At 60.2% G+C, this 14,813-nt stretch overlaps 1 protein-coding gene across 1 annotated transcript in view; it reads right to left on the bottom strand.

Moving 5' to 3' along the window:
• Positions 1-13,968, bottom strand: part of LOC144955633 (tectonic-1-like) — a gene marked incomplete at its 5' end in the record, with an annotated part of 29,104 nt that extends 15,136 nt beyond the window's left edge. Inside the window, 2 exons of the mRNA XM_078885804.1 lie at positions 12,841-13,030; positions 13,810-13,968. Of these exons, the coding sequence (XP_078741930.1) occupies positions 12,841-13,030; positions 13,810-13,968 (349 nt within the window). The remainder of the gene's footprint in view (positions 1-12,840; positions 13,031-13,809) is intronic.
• Between the last annotated feature and the right edge of the window lie 845 nt (positions 13,969-14,813).

Here is a 14,813-nt window from a genome sequence, read left to right on the forward strand (position 1 = left end):
GCGTTGAGCGAGCGAGCGAGTGAGTGAGCGTTGAGCGAGCGAGTGAGCGTTGAGCGAGCGAGTGAGCGTTGAGCGAGCGAGTGAGCGAGTAAGTGAGTGAGTAAGTGAGTGTTGAGCGAGTGAGTGAGCGTTGAGCGAGCGAGCGGGGCGAGTGAGCGAAGTGAGCGTTGAGCGAGCGAGTGAGCGAGTAAGTGAGTGTTGAGCGAGTGAGTGAGCGTTGAGCGAGCGAGTGAGTGAGTGAGTGTTGAGCGAGCGAGTGAGCGTTGAGCGAGCGAGTGAGTGAGTGAGTGAGTGAGTGAGTGAGTGAGCGTTGAGCGAGCGAGTGAGTGAGTGAGTGTTGAGCGAGCGAGTGAGCGTTGAGCGAGCGAGTGAGTGAGCGAGTGAGTGAGTGAGTGAGCGTTGAGCGAGCGAGTGAGTGAGTGAGTGTTGAGCGAGCGAGTGAGCGTTGAGCGAGCGAGTGAGTGAGTGAGCGTTGAGCGAGCGATGTGAGCGTTGAGCGAGCGAGTGAGTGAGTGAGTGTTGAGCGAGTGAGTGAGCGAGCGGGCGAGTGAGTGTTGAGCGAGCGAATGAGCGTTGAGCGAGCGAGCGAGTGAGTGAGTGAGCGAGTGGGCGAGTGAGCGAGCGAGTGAGTGAGTGTTGAGCGAGCGAATGAGCGTTGAGCGAGCGAGTGAGTGAGTGAGTGAGCGAGTGGGCGAGTGAGCGAGCGAGTGAGTGAGTGTTGAGCGAGCGAGTGAGCGTTGAGCGAGCGAATGAGCGTTGAGCGAGTGAGCGAGTGAGTGAGCGAGTGGGCGAGTGAGCGAGCGAGTGAGTGAGTGTTGAGCGAGCGAGTGAGTGAGTGAGCGAGTGAGTGTTGAGCGAGCGAGTGAGCGTTGAGCGAGCGAGTGAGCGAGTAAGTGAGTGAGTAAGTGAGTGTTGAGCGAAGTGAGCGAGTGAGTGAGTGAGCGAGTGGGCGAGTGAGCGAGCGAGTGAGTGAGCGTTGAGCGAGCGAGCGAGTGAGTGAGCGTTGAGCGAGCGAGCGAGTGAGTGAGCGTTGAGCGAGTGAGTGAGTGTTGAGCGAGTGAGTGAGCGTTGAGCGAGCGAGCGAGTGAGTGAGTGTTGAGCGAGCGAGTGAGTGAGCGTTGAGCGAGCGAGTGAGCGTTGAGCGAGCGAGTGAGCGTTGAGCGAGCGAGCGAGTGAGTGAGCGAGCGGGGCGAGTGAGCGAGCGAGTGAGTGAGTGTTGAGCGAGCGAGTGAGTGAGTGTTGAGCGTGCGAGTGAGCGTTGAGCGAGCGAGCGAGTGAGGTGAGCGAGCGGGCGAGTGAGCGAGCGAGTGAGTGAGTGAGCGAGCGAGCGAGTGAGTGTTGAGCGAGCGAGTGAGCGTTGAGCGAGCGAGCGAAGTGAGTGAGCGAGCGGGCGAGTGAGCGAGCGAGTGAGTGAGTGTTGAGCGAGTGAGTGAGTGAGTGAGTGAGCGAGTGAGTGTTGAGCGAGCGAGTGAGCGAACGTTGAGCGAGCGAGTGAGCGAGTAAGTGAGTGTTGAGCGAGTGAGTGAGTGTTGAGCGAGCGAGTGAGCGAGTAAGTGAGCGAGTAAGTGAGTGTTGAGCGAGTGAGTGAGTGTTGAGCGAGTGAGTGAGCGTTGAGCGAGTGAGCGAGTGAGTAAGTGAGTGAGTGAGTGAGTGTTGAGCGAGTGAGTGAGTGTTGAGCGAGTGAGCGAGTGAGTAAGTGAGTGAGTGAGTGTTGAGCGAGCGAGTGAGCGTTGAGCGAGCGAGTGAGCGAGTAAGTGAGTGAGTGTTGAGCGAGTGAGTGAGCGTTGAGCGAGCGAGTAAGTGAGTAAGTGAGTGTTGAGCGAGTGAGTGAGCGTTGAGCGAGCGAGCGAGTGAGTGAGCGAGCGGGCGAGTGAGCGAGTGAGTGAGCGTTGAGCGAGCGAGCGAGTGAGTGAGTGTTGAGCGAGCGAGTGAGTGAGCGTTGAGCGAGGCGAGTGAGCGTTGAGCGAGCGAGTGAGCGAGTAAGTGAGTGAGTAAGTGAGTGAGAGCGAGTGAGTGAGTGAGTGAGCGTTGAGCGAGCGAGTGAGTGTTGAGCGAGTGAGCGAGTGAGCGTTGAGCGAGCGAGCGAGTGAGTGAGCGTTGAGCGAGCGAGCGAGTGAGTGAGCGTTGAGCGAGCGAGTGAGCGTTGAGCGAGCGAGTGAGCGTTGAGCGAGCGATGTGAGCGAGTAAGTGAGTGAGTAAGTGAGTGTTGAGCGAGTGAGTGAGCGTTGAGCGAGCGAGTGAGTGAGTGAGTGAGCGTTGAGCGAGCGAGTGAGCGAGTGAGTAAGTGAGTGTTGAGCGAGTGATTGAGTGTTGAGCGAGTGAGCGAGTGAGCGTTGAGCGAGCGAGTGAGCGAGTAAGTGAGTGTTGAGCGAGCGAGCGAGTTGAGTGAGCGAGTGAGTGAGTGAGCGAGCGAGTGAGTGTTGAGCGAGCGGAGCGAGTGAGTGAGCGTTGAGCGAGCGAGCGAGTGTGAGTGAGCGTTGAGCGAGCGAGTGAGCGTTGAGCGAGCGAGTGAGCGTTGAGCGAGCGAGTGAGCGAGTAAGTGAGTGAGTAAGTGAGTGTTGAGCGAGTGAGTGAGCGTTGAGCGAGCGAGCGGGCGAGTGAGCGAGTGAGCGTTGAGCGAGCGAGTGAGCGAGTAAGTGAGTGTTGAGCGAGTGAGTGAGCGTTGAGCGAGCGAGTGAGTGAGTGAGTGTTGAGCGAGCGAGTGAGCGTTGAGCGAGCGAGTGAGTGAGTGAGCGTTGAGCGAGCGAGTGAGCGTTGAGCGAGCGAGTGAGTGAGTGAGTGTTGAGCGAGTGAGTGAGCGTTGAGCGAGCGAGTGAGTGAGTGAGTGTTGAGCGAGCGAGTGAGCGTTGAGCGAGCGAGTGAGTGAGTGAGTGTTGAGCGAGTGAGTGAGCGTTGAGCGAGCGAGTGAGTGAGTGAGCGTTGAGCGAGCGAGTGAGCGTTGAGCGAGCGAGTGAGTGAGTGAGTGTTGAGCGAGTGAGGTGAGCGTTGAGCGAGCGAGTGAGTAAGTGAGTGTTGAGCGAGTGAGTGAGCGTTGAGCGAGCGAGTGAGTGAGTGAGCGTTGAGCGAGCGAAGTGAGCGTTGAGCGAGCGAGTGAGTGAGTGAGTGTTGAGCGAGTGAGTGAGCGTTGAGCGAGCGAGTGAGTGAGTGAGTGTTGAGCGAGTGAGTGAGCGTTGAGCGAGCGAGCGAGTGAGTGAGCGTTGAGCGAGCGAGTGAGCGTTGAGCGAGCGAGTGAGTGAGTGAGCGTTGAGCGAGCGAGTGAGCGTTGAGCGAGCGAGTGAGCGTTGAGCGAGCGAGTGAGTGAGTGAGCGTTGAGCGAGCGAGTGAGTGAGTGAGCGTTGAGCGAGCGAGTGAGTGAGTGAGCGTTGAGCGAGTGAGTGAGCGTTGAGCGAGCGAGTGAGCGAGTGAGCGTTGAGCGAGCGAGTGAGCGTTGAGCGAGCGAGTGAGTGAGTGAGCGTTGAGCGAGCGAGTGAGTGAGTGAGCGTTGAGCGAGCGAGTGAGCGTTGAGCGAGCGAGTGAGTGAGTGAGCGTTGAGCGAGTGAATGAGCGTTGAGCGAGCGAGTGAGTGAGTGAGCGTTGAGCGAGCGAGTGAGCGTTGAGCGAGCGAGTGAGCGTTGAGCGAGCGAGTGAGCGAGTAAGTGAGTGAGTAAGTGAGTGTTGAGCGAGTGAGTGAGCGTTGAGCGAGCGAGCGAGTGAGTGAGCGTTGAGCGAGCGAGTGAGCGAGTGAGTGAGCGAGTGGGCGAGTGAGCGAGCGAGTGAGTGAGTGTTGAGCGAGCGAGTGAGTGAGTGAGCGAGTGAGTGTTGAGCGAGCGAGTGAGCGTTGAGCGAGCGAGTGAGCGAGTAAGTGAGTGAGTAAGTGAGTGTTGAGCGAGTGAGCGAGTGAGTGAGTGAGCGAGTGGGCGAGTGAGCGAGCGAGTGAGTGAGCGTTGAGCGAGCGAGCGAGTGAGTGAGCGTTGAGCGAGCGAGCGAGTGAGTGAGCGTTGAGCGAGTGAGTGAGTGTTGAGCGAGTGAGTGAGCGTTGAGCGAGCGAGCGAGTGAGTGAGCGAGTGAGTGAGCGTTGAGCGAGCGAGCGAGTGAGTGAGCGTTGAGCGAGCGAGCGAGTGAGTGAGCGTTGAGCGAGTGAGTGAGTGTTGAGCGAGTGAGTGAGCGTTGAGCGAGCGAGCGAGTGAGTGAGTGTTGAGCGAGCGAGTGAGTGAGCGTTGAGCGAGCGAGTGAGCGTTGAGCGAGCGAGTGAGCGTTGAGCGAGCGAGCGAGTGAGTGAGCGAGCGGGCGAGTGAGCGAGCGAGTGAGTGAGTGTTGAGCGAGCGAGTGAGTGAGTGTTGAGCGAGCGAAGTGAGCGTTGAGCGAGCGAGCGAGTGAGTGAGCGAGCGGGCGAGTGAGCGAGCGAGTGAGTGAGTGAGCGAGCGAGCGAGTGAGTGTTGAGCGAGCGAGTGAGCGTTGAGCGAGCGAGCGAGTGAGTGAGCGAGCGGGCGAGTGAGCGAGCGAGTGAGTGAGTGTTGAGCGAGTGAGTGAGTGAGTGAGTGAGCGAGTGAGTGTTGAGCGAGCGAGTGAGCGAACGTTGAGCGAGCGAGTGAGCGAGTAAGTGAGTGTTGAGCGAGTGAGTGAGTGTTGAGCGAGCGAGTGAGCGAGTAAGTGAGCGAGTAAGTGAGTGTTGAGCGAGCGAGTGAGCGTTGAGCGAGCGAGTAAGTGAGCGAGTAAGTGAGTGTTGAGCGAGTGAGTGAGTGTTGAGCGAGTGAGTGAGCGTTGAGCGAGTGAGCGAGTGAGTAAGTGAGTGAGTGAGTGAGTGTTGAGCGAGTGAGTGAGTGTTGAGCGAGTGAGCGAGTGAGTAAGTGAGTGAGTGAGTGAGTGTTGAGCGAGCGAGTGAGCGTTGAGCGAGCGAGTGAGCGAGTAAGTGAGTGAGTGTTGAGCGAGTGAGTGAGCGTTGAGCGAGCGAGTAAGTGAGTAAGTGAGTGTTGAGCGAGTGAGTGAGCGTTGAGCGAGCGAGCGAGTGAGTGAGCGAGCGGGCGAGTGAGCGAGTGAGTGAGCGTTGAGCGAGCGAGCGAGTGAGTGAGTGTTGAGCGAGCGAGTGAGTGAGCGTTGAGCGAGCGAGTGAGCGTTGAGCGAGCGAGTGAGCGAGTAAGTGAGTGAGTAAGTGAGTGTTGAGCGAGTGAGTGAGTGAGTGAGCGTTGAGCGAGCGAGTGAGTGTTGAGCGAGTGAGCGAGTGAGCGTTGAGCGAGCGAGCGAGTGAGTGAGCGTTGAGCGAGCGAGCGAGTGAGTGAGCGTTGAGCGAGCGAGTGAGCGTTGAGCGAGCGAGTGAGCGTTGAGCGAGCGAGTGAGCGTTGAGCGAGCGAGCGAGTGAGTGAGCGTTGAGCGAGCGAGCGAGTGAGTGAGCGTTGAGCGAGCGAGTGAGCGTTGAGCGAGCGAGTGAGCGTTGAGCGAGCGATGTGAGCGAGTAAGTGAGTGAGTAAGTGAGTGTTGAGCGAGTGAGTGAGCGTTGAGCGAGCGAGTGAGTGAGTGAGTGAGCGTTGAGCGAGCGAGTGAGCGAGTGAGTAAGTGAGTGTTGAGCGAGTGATTGAGTGTTGAGCGAGTGAGCGAGTGAGCGTTGAGCGAGCGAGTGAGCGAGTAAGTGAGTGTTGAGCGAGCGAGCGAGTGAGTGAGCGAGTGAGTGAGTGAGCGAGCGAGTGAGTGTTGAGCGAGCGAGCGAGTGAGTGAGCGTTGAGCGAGCGAGCGAGTGAGTGAGCGTTGAGCGAGCGAGTGAGCGTTGAGCGAGCGAGTGAGCGTTGAGCGAGCGAGTGAGCGAGTAAGTGAGTGAGTAAGTGAGTGTTGAGCGAGTGAGTGAGCGTTGAGCGAGCGAGCGGGCGAGTGAGCGAGTGAGCGTTGAGCGAGCGAGTGAGCGAGTAAGTGAGTGTTGAGCGAGTGAGTGAGCGTTGAGCGAGCGAGTGAGTGAGTGAGTGTTGAGCGAGCGAGTGAGCGTTGAGCGAGCGAGTGAGTGAGTGAGCGTTGAGCGAGCGAGTGAGCGTTGAGCGAGCGAGTGAGTGAGTGAGTGTTGAGCGAGTGAGTGAGCGTTGAGCGAGCGAGTGAGTAAGTGAGTGTTGAGCGAGTGAGTGAGCGTTGAGCGAGCGAGTGAGTGAGTGAGCGTTGAGCGAGCGAGTGAGCGTTGAGCGAGCGAGTGAGTGAGTGAGTGTTGAGCGAGTGAGTGAGCGTTGAGCGAGCGAGTGAGTAAGTGAGTGTTGAGCGAGTGAGTGAGCGTTGAGCGAGCGAGTGAGTGAGTGAGCGTTGAGCGAGCGAGTGAGCGTTGAGCGAGCGAGTGAGCGTTGAGCGAGCGAGTGAGTGAGTGAGCGTTGAGCGAGCGAGTGAGTGAGTGAGCGTTGAGCGAGCGAGTGAGTGAGTGAGCGTTGAGCGAGTGAGTGAGCGTTGAGCGAGCGAGTGAGCGAGTGAGCGTTGAGCGAGCGAGTGAGCGTTGAGCGAGCGAGTGAGTGAGTGAGCGTTGAGCGAGCGAGTGAGTGAGTGAGCGTTGAGCGAGCGAGTGAGCGTTGAGCGAGCGAGTGAGTGAGTGAGCGTTGAGCGAGTGAATGAGCGTTGAGCGAGCGAGTGAGTGAGTGAGCGTTGAGCGAGCGAGTGAGCGTTGAGCGAGCGAGTGAGCGTTGAGCGAGCGAAGTGAGCGAGTAAGTGAGTGAGTAAGTGAGTGTTGAGCGAGTGAGTGAGCGTTGAGCGAGCGAGCGAGTGAGTGAGCGTTGAGCGAGCGAGTGAGCGAGTGAGTGAGCGAGTGGGCGAGTGAGCGAGCGAGTGAGTGAGTGTTGAGCGAGCGAGTGAGTGAGTGAGCGAGTGAGTGTTGAGCGAGCGAGTGAGCGTTGAGCGAGCGAGTGAGCGAGTAAGTGAGTGAGTAAGTGAGTGTTGAGCGAGTGAGCGAGTGAGTGAGTGAGCGAGTGGGCGAGTGAGCGAGCGAGTGAGTGAGCGTTGAGCGAGCGAGCGAGTGAGTGAGCGTTGAGCGAGCGAGCGAGTGAGTGAGCGTTGAGCGAGTGAGTGAGTGTTGAGCGAGTGAGTGAGCGTTGAGCGAGGAGCGAGCGAGCGAGTGAGTGAGTGTTGAGCGAGCGAGCGAGTGAGTGAGCGTTGAGCGAGCGAGTGAGCGTTGAGCGAGCGAGTGAGCGTTGAGGAGCGAGCGAGCGAGTGAGTGAGCGAGCGGGCGAGTGAGCGAGCGAGTGAGTGAGTGTTGAGCGAGCGAGTGAGTGAGTGTTGAGCGAGCGAGTGAGCGTTGAGCGAGCGAGCGAGTGAGTGAGCGAGCGGGCGAGTGAGCGAGCGAGTGAGTGAGTGAGCGAGCGAGCGAGTGAGTGTTGAGCGAGCGAGTGAGCGTTGAGCGAGCGAGCGAGTGAGTGAGCGAGCGGGCGAGTGAGCGAGCGAGTGAGTGAGTGTTGAGCGAGTGAGTGAGTGAGTGAGTGAGCGAGTGAGTGTTGAGCGAGCGAGTGAGCGAACGTTGAGCGAGCGAGTGAGCGAGTAAGTGAGTGTTGAGCGAGTGAGTGAGTGTTGAGCGAGCGAGTGAGCGAGTAAGTGAGCGAGTAAGTGAGTGTTGAGCGAGTGAGTGAGTGTTGAGCGAGTGAGTGAGCGTTGAGCGAGTGAGCGAGTGAGTAAGTGAGTGAGTGAGTGAGTGTTGAGCGAGTGAGTGAGTGTTGAGCGAGTGAGCGAGTGAGTAAGTGAGTGAGTGAGTGAGTGTTGAGCGAGCGAGTGAGCGAGTAAGTGAGTGAGTGTTGAGCGAGTGAGTGAGCGTTGAGCGAGCGAGTGAGCGAGTAAGTGAGTGAGTGTTGAGCGAGTGAGTGAGCGTTGAGCGAGCGAGTAAGTGAGTAAGTGAGTGTTGAGCGAGTGAGTGAGCGTTGAGCGAGCGAGCGAGTGATGTGAGCGAGCGGGCGAGTGAGCGAGTGAGTGAGCGTTGAGCGAGCGAGCGAGTGAGTGAGTGTTGAGCGAGCGAGTGAGTGAGCGTTGAGCGAGCGAGTGAGCGTTGAGCGAGCGAGTGAGCGAGTAAGTGAGTGAGTAAGTGAGTGTTGAGCGAGTGAGTGAGTGAGTGAGCGTTGAGCGAGCGAGTGAGTGTTGAGCGAGCGAGCGAAGTGAGCGTTGAGCGAGCGAGCGAGTGAGTGAGCGTTGAGCGAGCGAGCGAGTGAGTGAGCGTTGAGCGAGCGAGTGAGCGTTGAGCGAGCGAAGTGAGCGTTGAGCGAGCGAGTGAGCGAGTAAGTGAGTGAGTAAGTGAGTGTTGAGCGAGTGAGTGAGCGTTGAGCGAGCGAGCGGGCGAGTGAGCGAGTGAGCGTTGAGCGAGCGAGTGAGCGAGTAAGTGAGTGTTGAGCGAGTGAGTGAGCGTTGAGCGAGCGAGTGAGTGAGTGAGTGTTGAGCGAGCGAGTGAGCGTTGAGCGAGCGAGTGAGTGAGTGAGCGTTGAGCGAGCGAGTGAGCGTTGAGCGAGCGAGTGAGTGAGTGAGTGTTGAGCGAGTGAGTGAGCGTTGAGCGAGCGAGTGAGTAAGTGAGTGTTGAGCGAGTGAGTGAGCGTTGAGCGAGCGAGTGAGTGAGTGAGTGTTGAGCGAGCGAGTGAGCGTTGAGCGAGCGAGTGAGTGAGTGAGTGTTGAGCGAGTGAGTGAGCGTTGAGCGAGCGAGTGAGTGAGTGAGCGTTGAGCGAGCGAGTGAGCGTTGAGCGAGCGAGTGAGTGAGTGAGTGTTGAGCGAGTGAGTGAGCGTTGAGCGAGCGAGTGAGTAAGTGAGTGTTGAGCGAGTGAGTGAGCGTTGAGCGAGCGAGTGAGTGAGTGAGCGTTGAGCGAGAGAGTGAGCGTTGAGCGAGCGAGTGAGTAAGTGAGTGTTGAGCGAGTGAGTGAGCGTTGAGCGAGCGAGTGAGTGAGTGAGTGTTGAGCGAGTGAGTGAGCGTTGAGCGAGCGAGCGAGTGAGTGAGCGTTGAGCGAGCGAGTGAGCGTTGAGCGAGCGAGTGAGTGAGTGAGCGTTGAGCGAGCGGAGTGAGCGTTGAGCGAGCGAAGTGAGCGTTGAGCGAGCGAGTGAGTGAGTGAGCGTTGAGCGAGCGAGTGAGTGAGTGAGCGTTGAGCGAGCGAGTGAGTGAGTGAGCGTTGAGCGAGTGAGTGAGCGTTGAGCGAGCGAGTGAGCGAGTGAGCGTTGAGCGAGCGAGTGAGCGTTGAGCGAGCGAGTGAGTGAGTGAGCGTTGAGCGAGCGAGTGAGTGAGTGAGCGTTGAGCGAGCGAGTGAGCGTTGAGCGAGCGAGTGAGTGAGTGAGCGTTGAGCGAGTGAGTGAGCGTTGAGCGAGCGAGTGAGTGAGTGAGCGTTGAGCGAGCGAGTGAGCGTTGAGCGAGCGAGTGAGCGTTGAGCGAGCGAGTGAGCGAGTAAGTGAGTGAGTAAGTGAGTGTTGAGCGAGTGAGTGAGCGTTGAGCGAGCGAGCGAGTGAGTGAGCGTTGAGCGAGCGAGTGAGTGAGTGAGCGTTGAGCGAGTGAGTGAGCGTTGAGCGAGCGAGCGAGTGAGTGAGCGAGCGGGGCGAGTGAGCGAGCGAGTGAGTGAGTGTTGAGCGAGTGAGTGAGTGAGTGAGTGAGCGAGTGAGTGTTGAGCGAGCGAGTGAGCGAACGTTGAGCGAGCGAGTGAGCGAGTAAGTGAGTGTTGAGCGAGTGAGTGAGTGTTGAGCGAGCGAGTGAGCGAGTAAGTGAGCGAGTAAGTGAGTGTTGAGCGAGTGAGTGAGTGTTGAGCGAGTGAGTGAGCGTTGAGCGAGTGAGCGAGTGAGTAAGTGAGTGAGTGAGTGAGTGTTGAGCGAGTGAGTGAGTGTTGAGCGAGTGAGCGAGTGAGTAAGTGAGTGAGTGAGTGAGTGAGTGTTGAGCGAGCGAGTGAGCGTTGAGCGAGCGAGTGAGCGAGTAAGTGAGTGAGTGTTGAGCGAGTGAGTGAGCGTTGAGCGAGCGAGTAAGTGAGTGAGTAAGTGAGTGTTGAGCGAGTGAGTGAGCGTTGAGCGAGCGAGCGAGTGAGTGAGCGAGCGGGCGAGTGAGCGAGTGAGTGAGCGTTGAGCGAGCGAGCGAGTGAGTGAGTGTTGAGCGAGCGAGTGAGTGAGCGTTGAGCGAGCGAGTGAGCGTTGAGCGAGCGAGTGAGCGAGTAAGTGAGTGAGTAAGTGAGTGTTGAGCGAGTGAGTGAGTGAGTGAGCGTTGAGCGAGCGAGTGAGTGTTGAGCGAGTGAGCGAGTGAGCGTTGAGCGAGCGAGCGAGTGAGTGAGCGTTGAGCGAGCGAGCGAGTGAGTGAGCGTTGAGCGAGCGAGTGAGCGTTGAGCGAGCGAGTGAGCGTTGAGCGAGCGATGTGAGCGAGTAAGTGAGTGAGTAAGTGAGTGTTGAGCGAGTGAGTGAGCGTTGAGCGAGCGAGTGAGTGAGTGAGTGAGCGTTGAGCGAGCGAGTGAGCGAGTGAGTAAGTGAGTGTTGAGCGAGTGATTGAGTGTTGAGCGAGTGAGCGAGTGAGCGTTGAGCGAGCGAGTGAGCGAGTAAGTGAGTGTTGAGCGAGCGAGCGAGTGAGTGAGCGAGTGAGTGAGTGAGCGAGCGAGTGAGTGTTGAGCGAGCGAGCGAGTGAGTGAGCGTTGAGCGAGCGAGCGAGTGAGTGAGCGTTGAGCGAGCGAGTGAGCGTTGAGCGAGCGAGTGAGCGTTGAGCGAGCGAAGTGAGCGAGTAAGTGAGTGAGTAAGTGAGTGTTGAGCGAGTGAGTGAGCGTTGAGCGAGCGAGCGGGCGAGTGAGCGAGTGAGCGTTGAGCGAGCGAGGTGAGCGAGTAAGTGAGTGTTGAGCGAGTGAGTGAGCGTTGAGCGAGCGAGTGAGTGAGTGAGTGAGTGTTGAGCGAGCGAGTGAGCGTTGAGCGAGCGAGTGAGTGAGTGAGCGTTGAGCGAGCGAGTGAGCGTTGAGCGAGCGAGTGAGTGAGTGAGTGTTGAGCGAGTGAGTGAGCGTTGAGCGAGCGAGTGAGTAAGTGAGTGTTGAGCGAGTGAGTGAGCGTTGAGCGAGCGAGTGAGTGAGTGAGTGTTGAGCGAGCGAAGTGAGCGTTGAGCGAGCGAGTGAGTGAGTGAGTGTTGAGCGAGTGAGTGAGCGTTGAGCGAGCGAGTGAGTGAGTGAGCGTTGAGCGAGCGAGTGAGCGTTGAGCGAGCGAGTGAGTGAGTGAGTGTTGAGCGAGTGAGTGAGCGTTGAGCGAGCGAGTGAGTAAGTGAGTGTTGAGCGAGTGAGTGAGCGTTGAGCGAGCGAGTGAGTGAGTGAGCGTTGAGCGAGCGAGTGAGCGTTGAGCGAGCGAGTGAGTAAGTGAGTGTTGAGCGAGTGAGTGAGCGTTGAGCGAGCGAGTGAGTGAGTGAGTGTTGAGCGAGTGAGTGAGCGTTGAGCGAGCGAGCGAGTGAGTGAGCGTTGAGCGAGCGAGTGAGCGTTGAGCGAGCGAGTGAGTGAGTGAGCGTTGAGCGAGCGAGTGAGCGTTGAGCGAGCGAGTGAGCGTTGAGCGAGCGAGTGAGTGAGTGAGCGTTGAGCGAGCGAGTGAGTGAGTGAGCGTTGAGCGAGCGAGTGAGCGTTGAGCGAGCGAGTGAGCGAGTAAGTGAGTGAGTAAGTGAGTGTTGAGCGAGTGAGTGAGCGTTGAGCGAGCGAGCGAGTGAGTGAGCGTTGAGCGAGCGAGTGAGTGAGTGAGCGTTGAGCGAGCGAGTGAGCGTTGAGCGAGCGAGTGAGCGTTGAGCGAGCGAGTGAGCGAGTAAGTGAGTGAGTAAGTGAGTGTTGAGCGAGTGAGTGAGCGTTGAGCGAGCGAGCGAGTGAGTGAGCGTTGAGCGAGCGAGCGAGTGAGTGAGCGTTGAGCGAGCGAGTGAGCGAGTAAGTGAGTGAGTAAGTGAGTGTTGAGCGAGTGAGTGAGCGTTGAGCGAGCGAGCGAGTGAGTGAGCGTTGAGCGAGCGAGTGAGCGAGTAAGTGAGTGAGTAAGTGAGTGTTGAGCGAGTGAGTGAGCGTTGAGCGAGCGAGCGAGTGAGTGAGCGAGCGGGCGAGTGAGCGAGCGAGTGAGTGAGTGTTGAGCGAGCGAGTGAGTGAGCGTTGAGCGAGCGAGTGAGCGTTGAGCGAGCGAGTGAGCGTTGAGCGAGCGAGCGAGTGAGTGAGCGAGCGGGCGAGTGAGCGAGCGAGTGAGTGAGTGTTGAGCGAGCGAGTGAGTGAGTGTTGAGCGAGCGAGTGAGCGTTGAGCGAGCGAGCGAGTGAGTGAGCGAGCGGGCGAGTGAGCGAGCGAGTGAGTGAGTGAGCGAGCGAGCGAGTGAGTGAGTGTTGAGCGAGCGAGTGAGCGTTGAGCGAGCGAGCGAGTGAGTGAGCGAGCGGGCGAGTGAGCGAGCGAGCGAGTGAGTGAGCGAGCGAGCGAGTGAGTGAGTGTTGAGCGAGCGAGTGAGCGTTGAGCGAGCGAGCGAGTGAGTGAGCGAGCGGGCGAGTGAGCGAGCGAGTGAGTGAGTGTTGAGCGAGCGAGTGAGTGAGTGAGCGAGTGAGCGAGTGAGTGAGTGAGCGAGCGGGCGAGTGAGCGAGCGAGTGAGTGAGTGTTGAGCGAGTGAGTGAGTGAGTGAGTGAGCGAGTGAGTGTTGAGCGAGCGAGTGAGCGAACGTTGAGCGAGCGAGTGAGCGAGTAAGTGAGTGTTGAGCGAGTGAGTGAGTGTTGAGCGAGCGAGTGAGCGTTGAGCGAGTGAGCGAGTGAGTAAGTGAGTGAGTGAGTGAGTGTTGAGCGAGTGAGTGAGTGTTGAGCGAGCGAGTGAGCGAGTAAGTGAGCGAGTGAGTGAGTGTTGAGCGAGCGAGCGAGTAAGCGTTGAGCGAAGTGAGCGTTGAGCGAGCGAGTGAACGAGCGAGCGAGCGAGCGAGCGAGCGGCGAGTGCGCACGGCTGGCAACCCCCCACCGTGTCGCTGTGCACCGGCACCCAGTCGTCCGGCACGGCGTTACTGGCGTTGCCGTAAGCGGCCACGCGCACACCGCCAGCGCCGTACAGCCGCAGACGGCCCAGCAGCTCGTCCTGCGCCAGCAGCGTGCACGCCAGCGACCTGTCCACCGTTCTGTCCACCCCCCCCGCTGCTGCTGTTGCCCTCAGGCTGGGGCGGGGGGGGTGAGGGGGGACGGGGTGACCGTGTGGCCGAGAAGACCTGAAGCTTCGTGCGGAGCGACAGAAACAGGTAGCTTCCACACAGCAGCGTTACGCAGCCGATGACTGATTCGGAGTGAGACCTCTGCTGTCAAATCGGAGCCGGTCATAAGCAGACACATCCACCTACACACTCACTCACCCACTCACCCACCCACTCACCCACCCACTCACCCACCCACCCACTCACCCACCCACTCACCCACCCACCCACACACTCCCCCACCCACCCACTCACCCACTCACCCACCCACTCACCCACTCACCCACCCACTCACCCACCCACCCACCCACTCACCCACTCCCCCACCCACTCACCCACCCACTCACCCACCCACCACCCACCCACCCACTCACTCACCCACCCACCCACACACCCACCCACCCACTCACCCACCCACCCACTCACCCACCCACTCACCCACTCACCCACTCACCCACACACCCACCCACTCACCCACCCACTCACTCACTCACTCACCCACCCACCCACCCACTCACCCACTCACCCACCCACCCACCCACCCACCCACTCACCCACCCACCCACTCACCCACCCACTCACCCACCCACCCACTCACTCACCCACCCACCCACCCACTCACCCACTCACCCACCCACTCACCCACTCACCCACCCACCCACTCACCCACCCACCCACCCACTCACCCACCCACCCACTCACCCACCCACCCACCCACTCACCCACCCACCCACACACCCACCCACCTGAGCCTGCACCCGGCCCTGCTGTGAATGCCGAACTCCGTGGTTCTGGGCGCGCCGCGTCCGCCCTCCACACAGTTCCAGGGAACGGCGCTCAGCGGCACGGGTAGGCCAGAGGCCTCGTGTAGGCCGGAGGCCACCGGCCACTCCAGCACAGTGGAGCTGGGGGTAGCAGCGTCAAGAGGAGCTCCACTGTGGTGGTGGTGGGGGTGGTGGTGGGGGTGGTGGGGGTGGTGGTGGTGGGGGTGGTGGGGGTGGTGGTGGTGGGGGTGGTGGGGGTGGTGGGGTGGTGGGGGTGGTGGTGGTGGTGGTGGGGGTGGTGGTGGTGGTGGTGGTGGTGGTGGGGGTGGTGGTGGGGGTGGTGGTGGTGGTGGTGGTGGGGGTGGTGGGGGTGGTGGTGGTGGTGGTGGTGGGGGTGGTGGTGGGGGTGGTGGTGGTGGGGGTGGTGGTGGGGGTGGTGGTGGTGGTGGGGGTGGTGGTGGTGGGGGTGGTGGTGGTGGTGGTGGTGGGGGGTGGTGGTGGGGTGGTGGTGGTGGGGGTGGTGGTGGTGGGGGTGGTGGTGGTGGAGGTGGTGGTGGTGGTGGTGGGGGTGGTGGTGGTGGTGGTGGTGGGGGTGGTGGTGAAGGTGGTGGTGGTGGTGGTGGTGGGGGTGGTGGGGGTGGTGGTGGTGGTGGTGGGGGTGGTGGTGGTGGTGGTGGTGGTGGTGGTGGGGGTGGTGGGGGTGGTGGTGGTGGTGGTGGTGGGGGTGGTGGTGGTGGAGGTGGTGGTGGTGGTGGTGGGGGTGGTGGGGGGTGGTGGTGGTGGGGGGTGGTGGTGGTGGGGGTGGTGGTGGTGGTGGTGGTGGGGGTGGTGGTGGGGGTGGTGGTGGTGGGGGTGGTGGTGGTGGGGGTGGTGGTGGTGGAGGTGGTGGTGGTGGTGGTGGGGGTGGGGGTGGGGGTGGTGGTGGTGGTTGTGGTGGGGGTGGTGGGGGTGGTGGTGGTGGGGGTGGTGGGGGTGGTGGGGGTGGT

This window comes from Lampetra fluviatilis, unplaced genomic scaffold (genome assembly GCF_964198595.1).
Source record: "Lampetra fluviatilis unplaced genomic scaffold, kcLamFluv1.1 SCAFFOLD_1025, whole genome shotgun sequence".
In the NCBI taxonomy this organism is placed as follows: Eukaryota; Metazoa; Chordata; class Hyperoartia; order Petromyzontiformes; family Petromyzontidae; genus Lampetra; species Lampetra fluviatilis.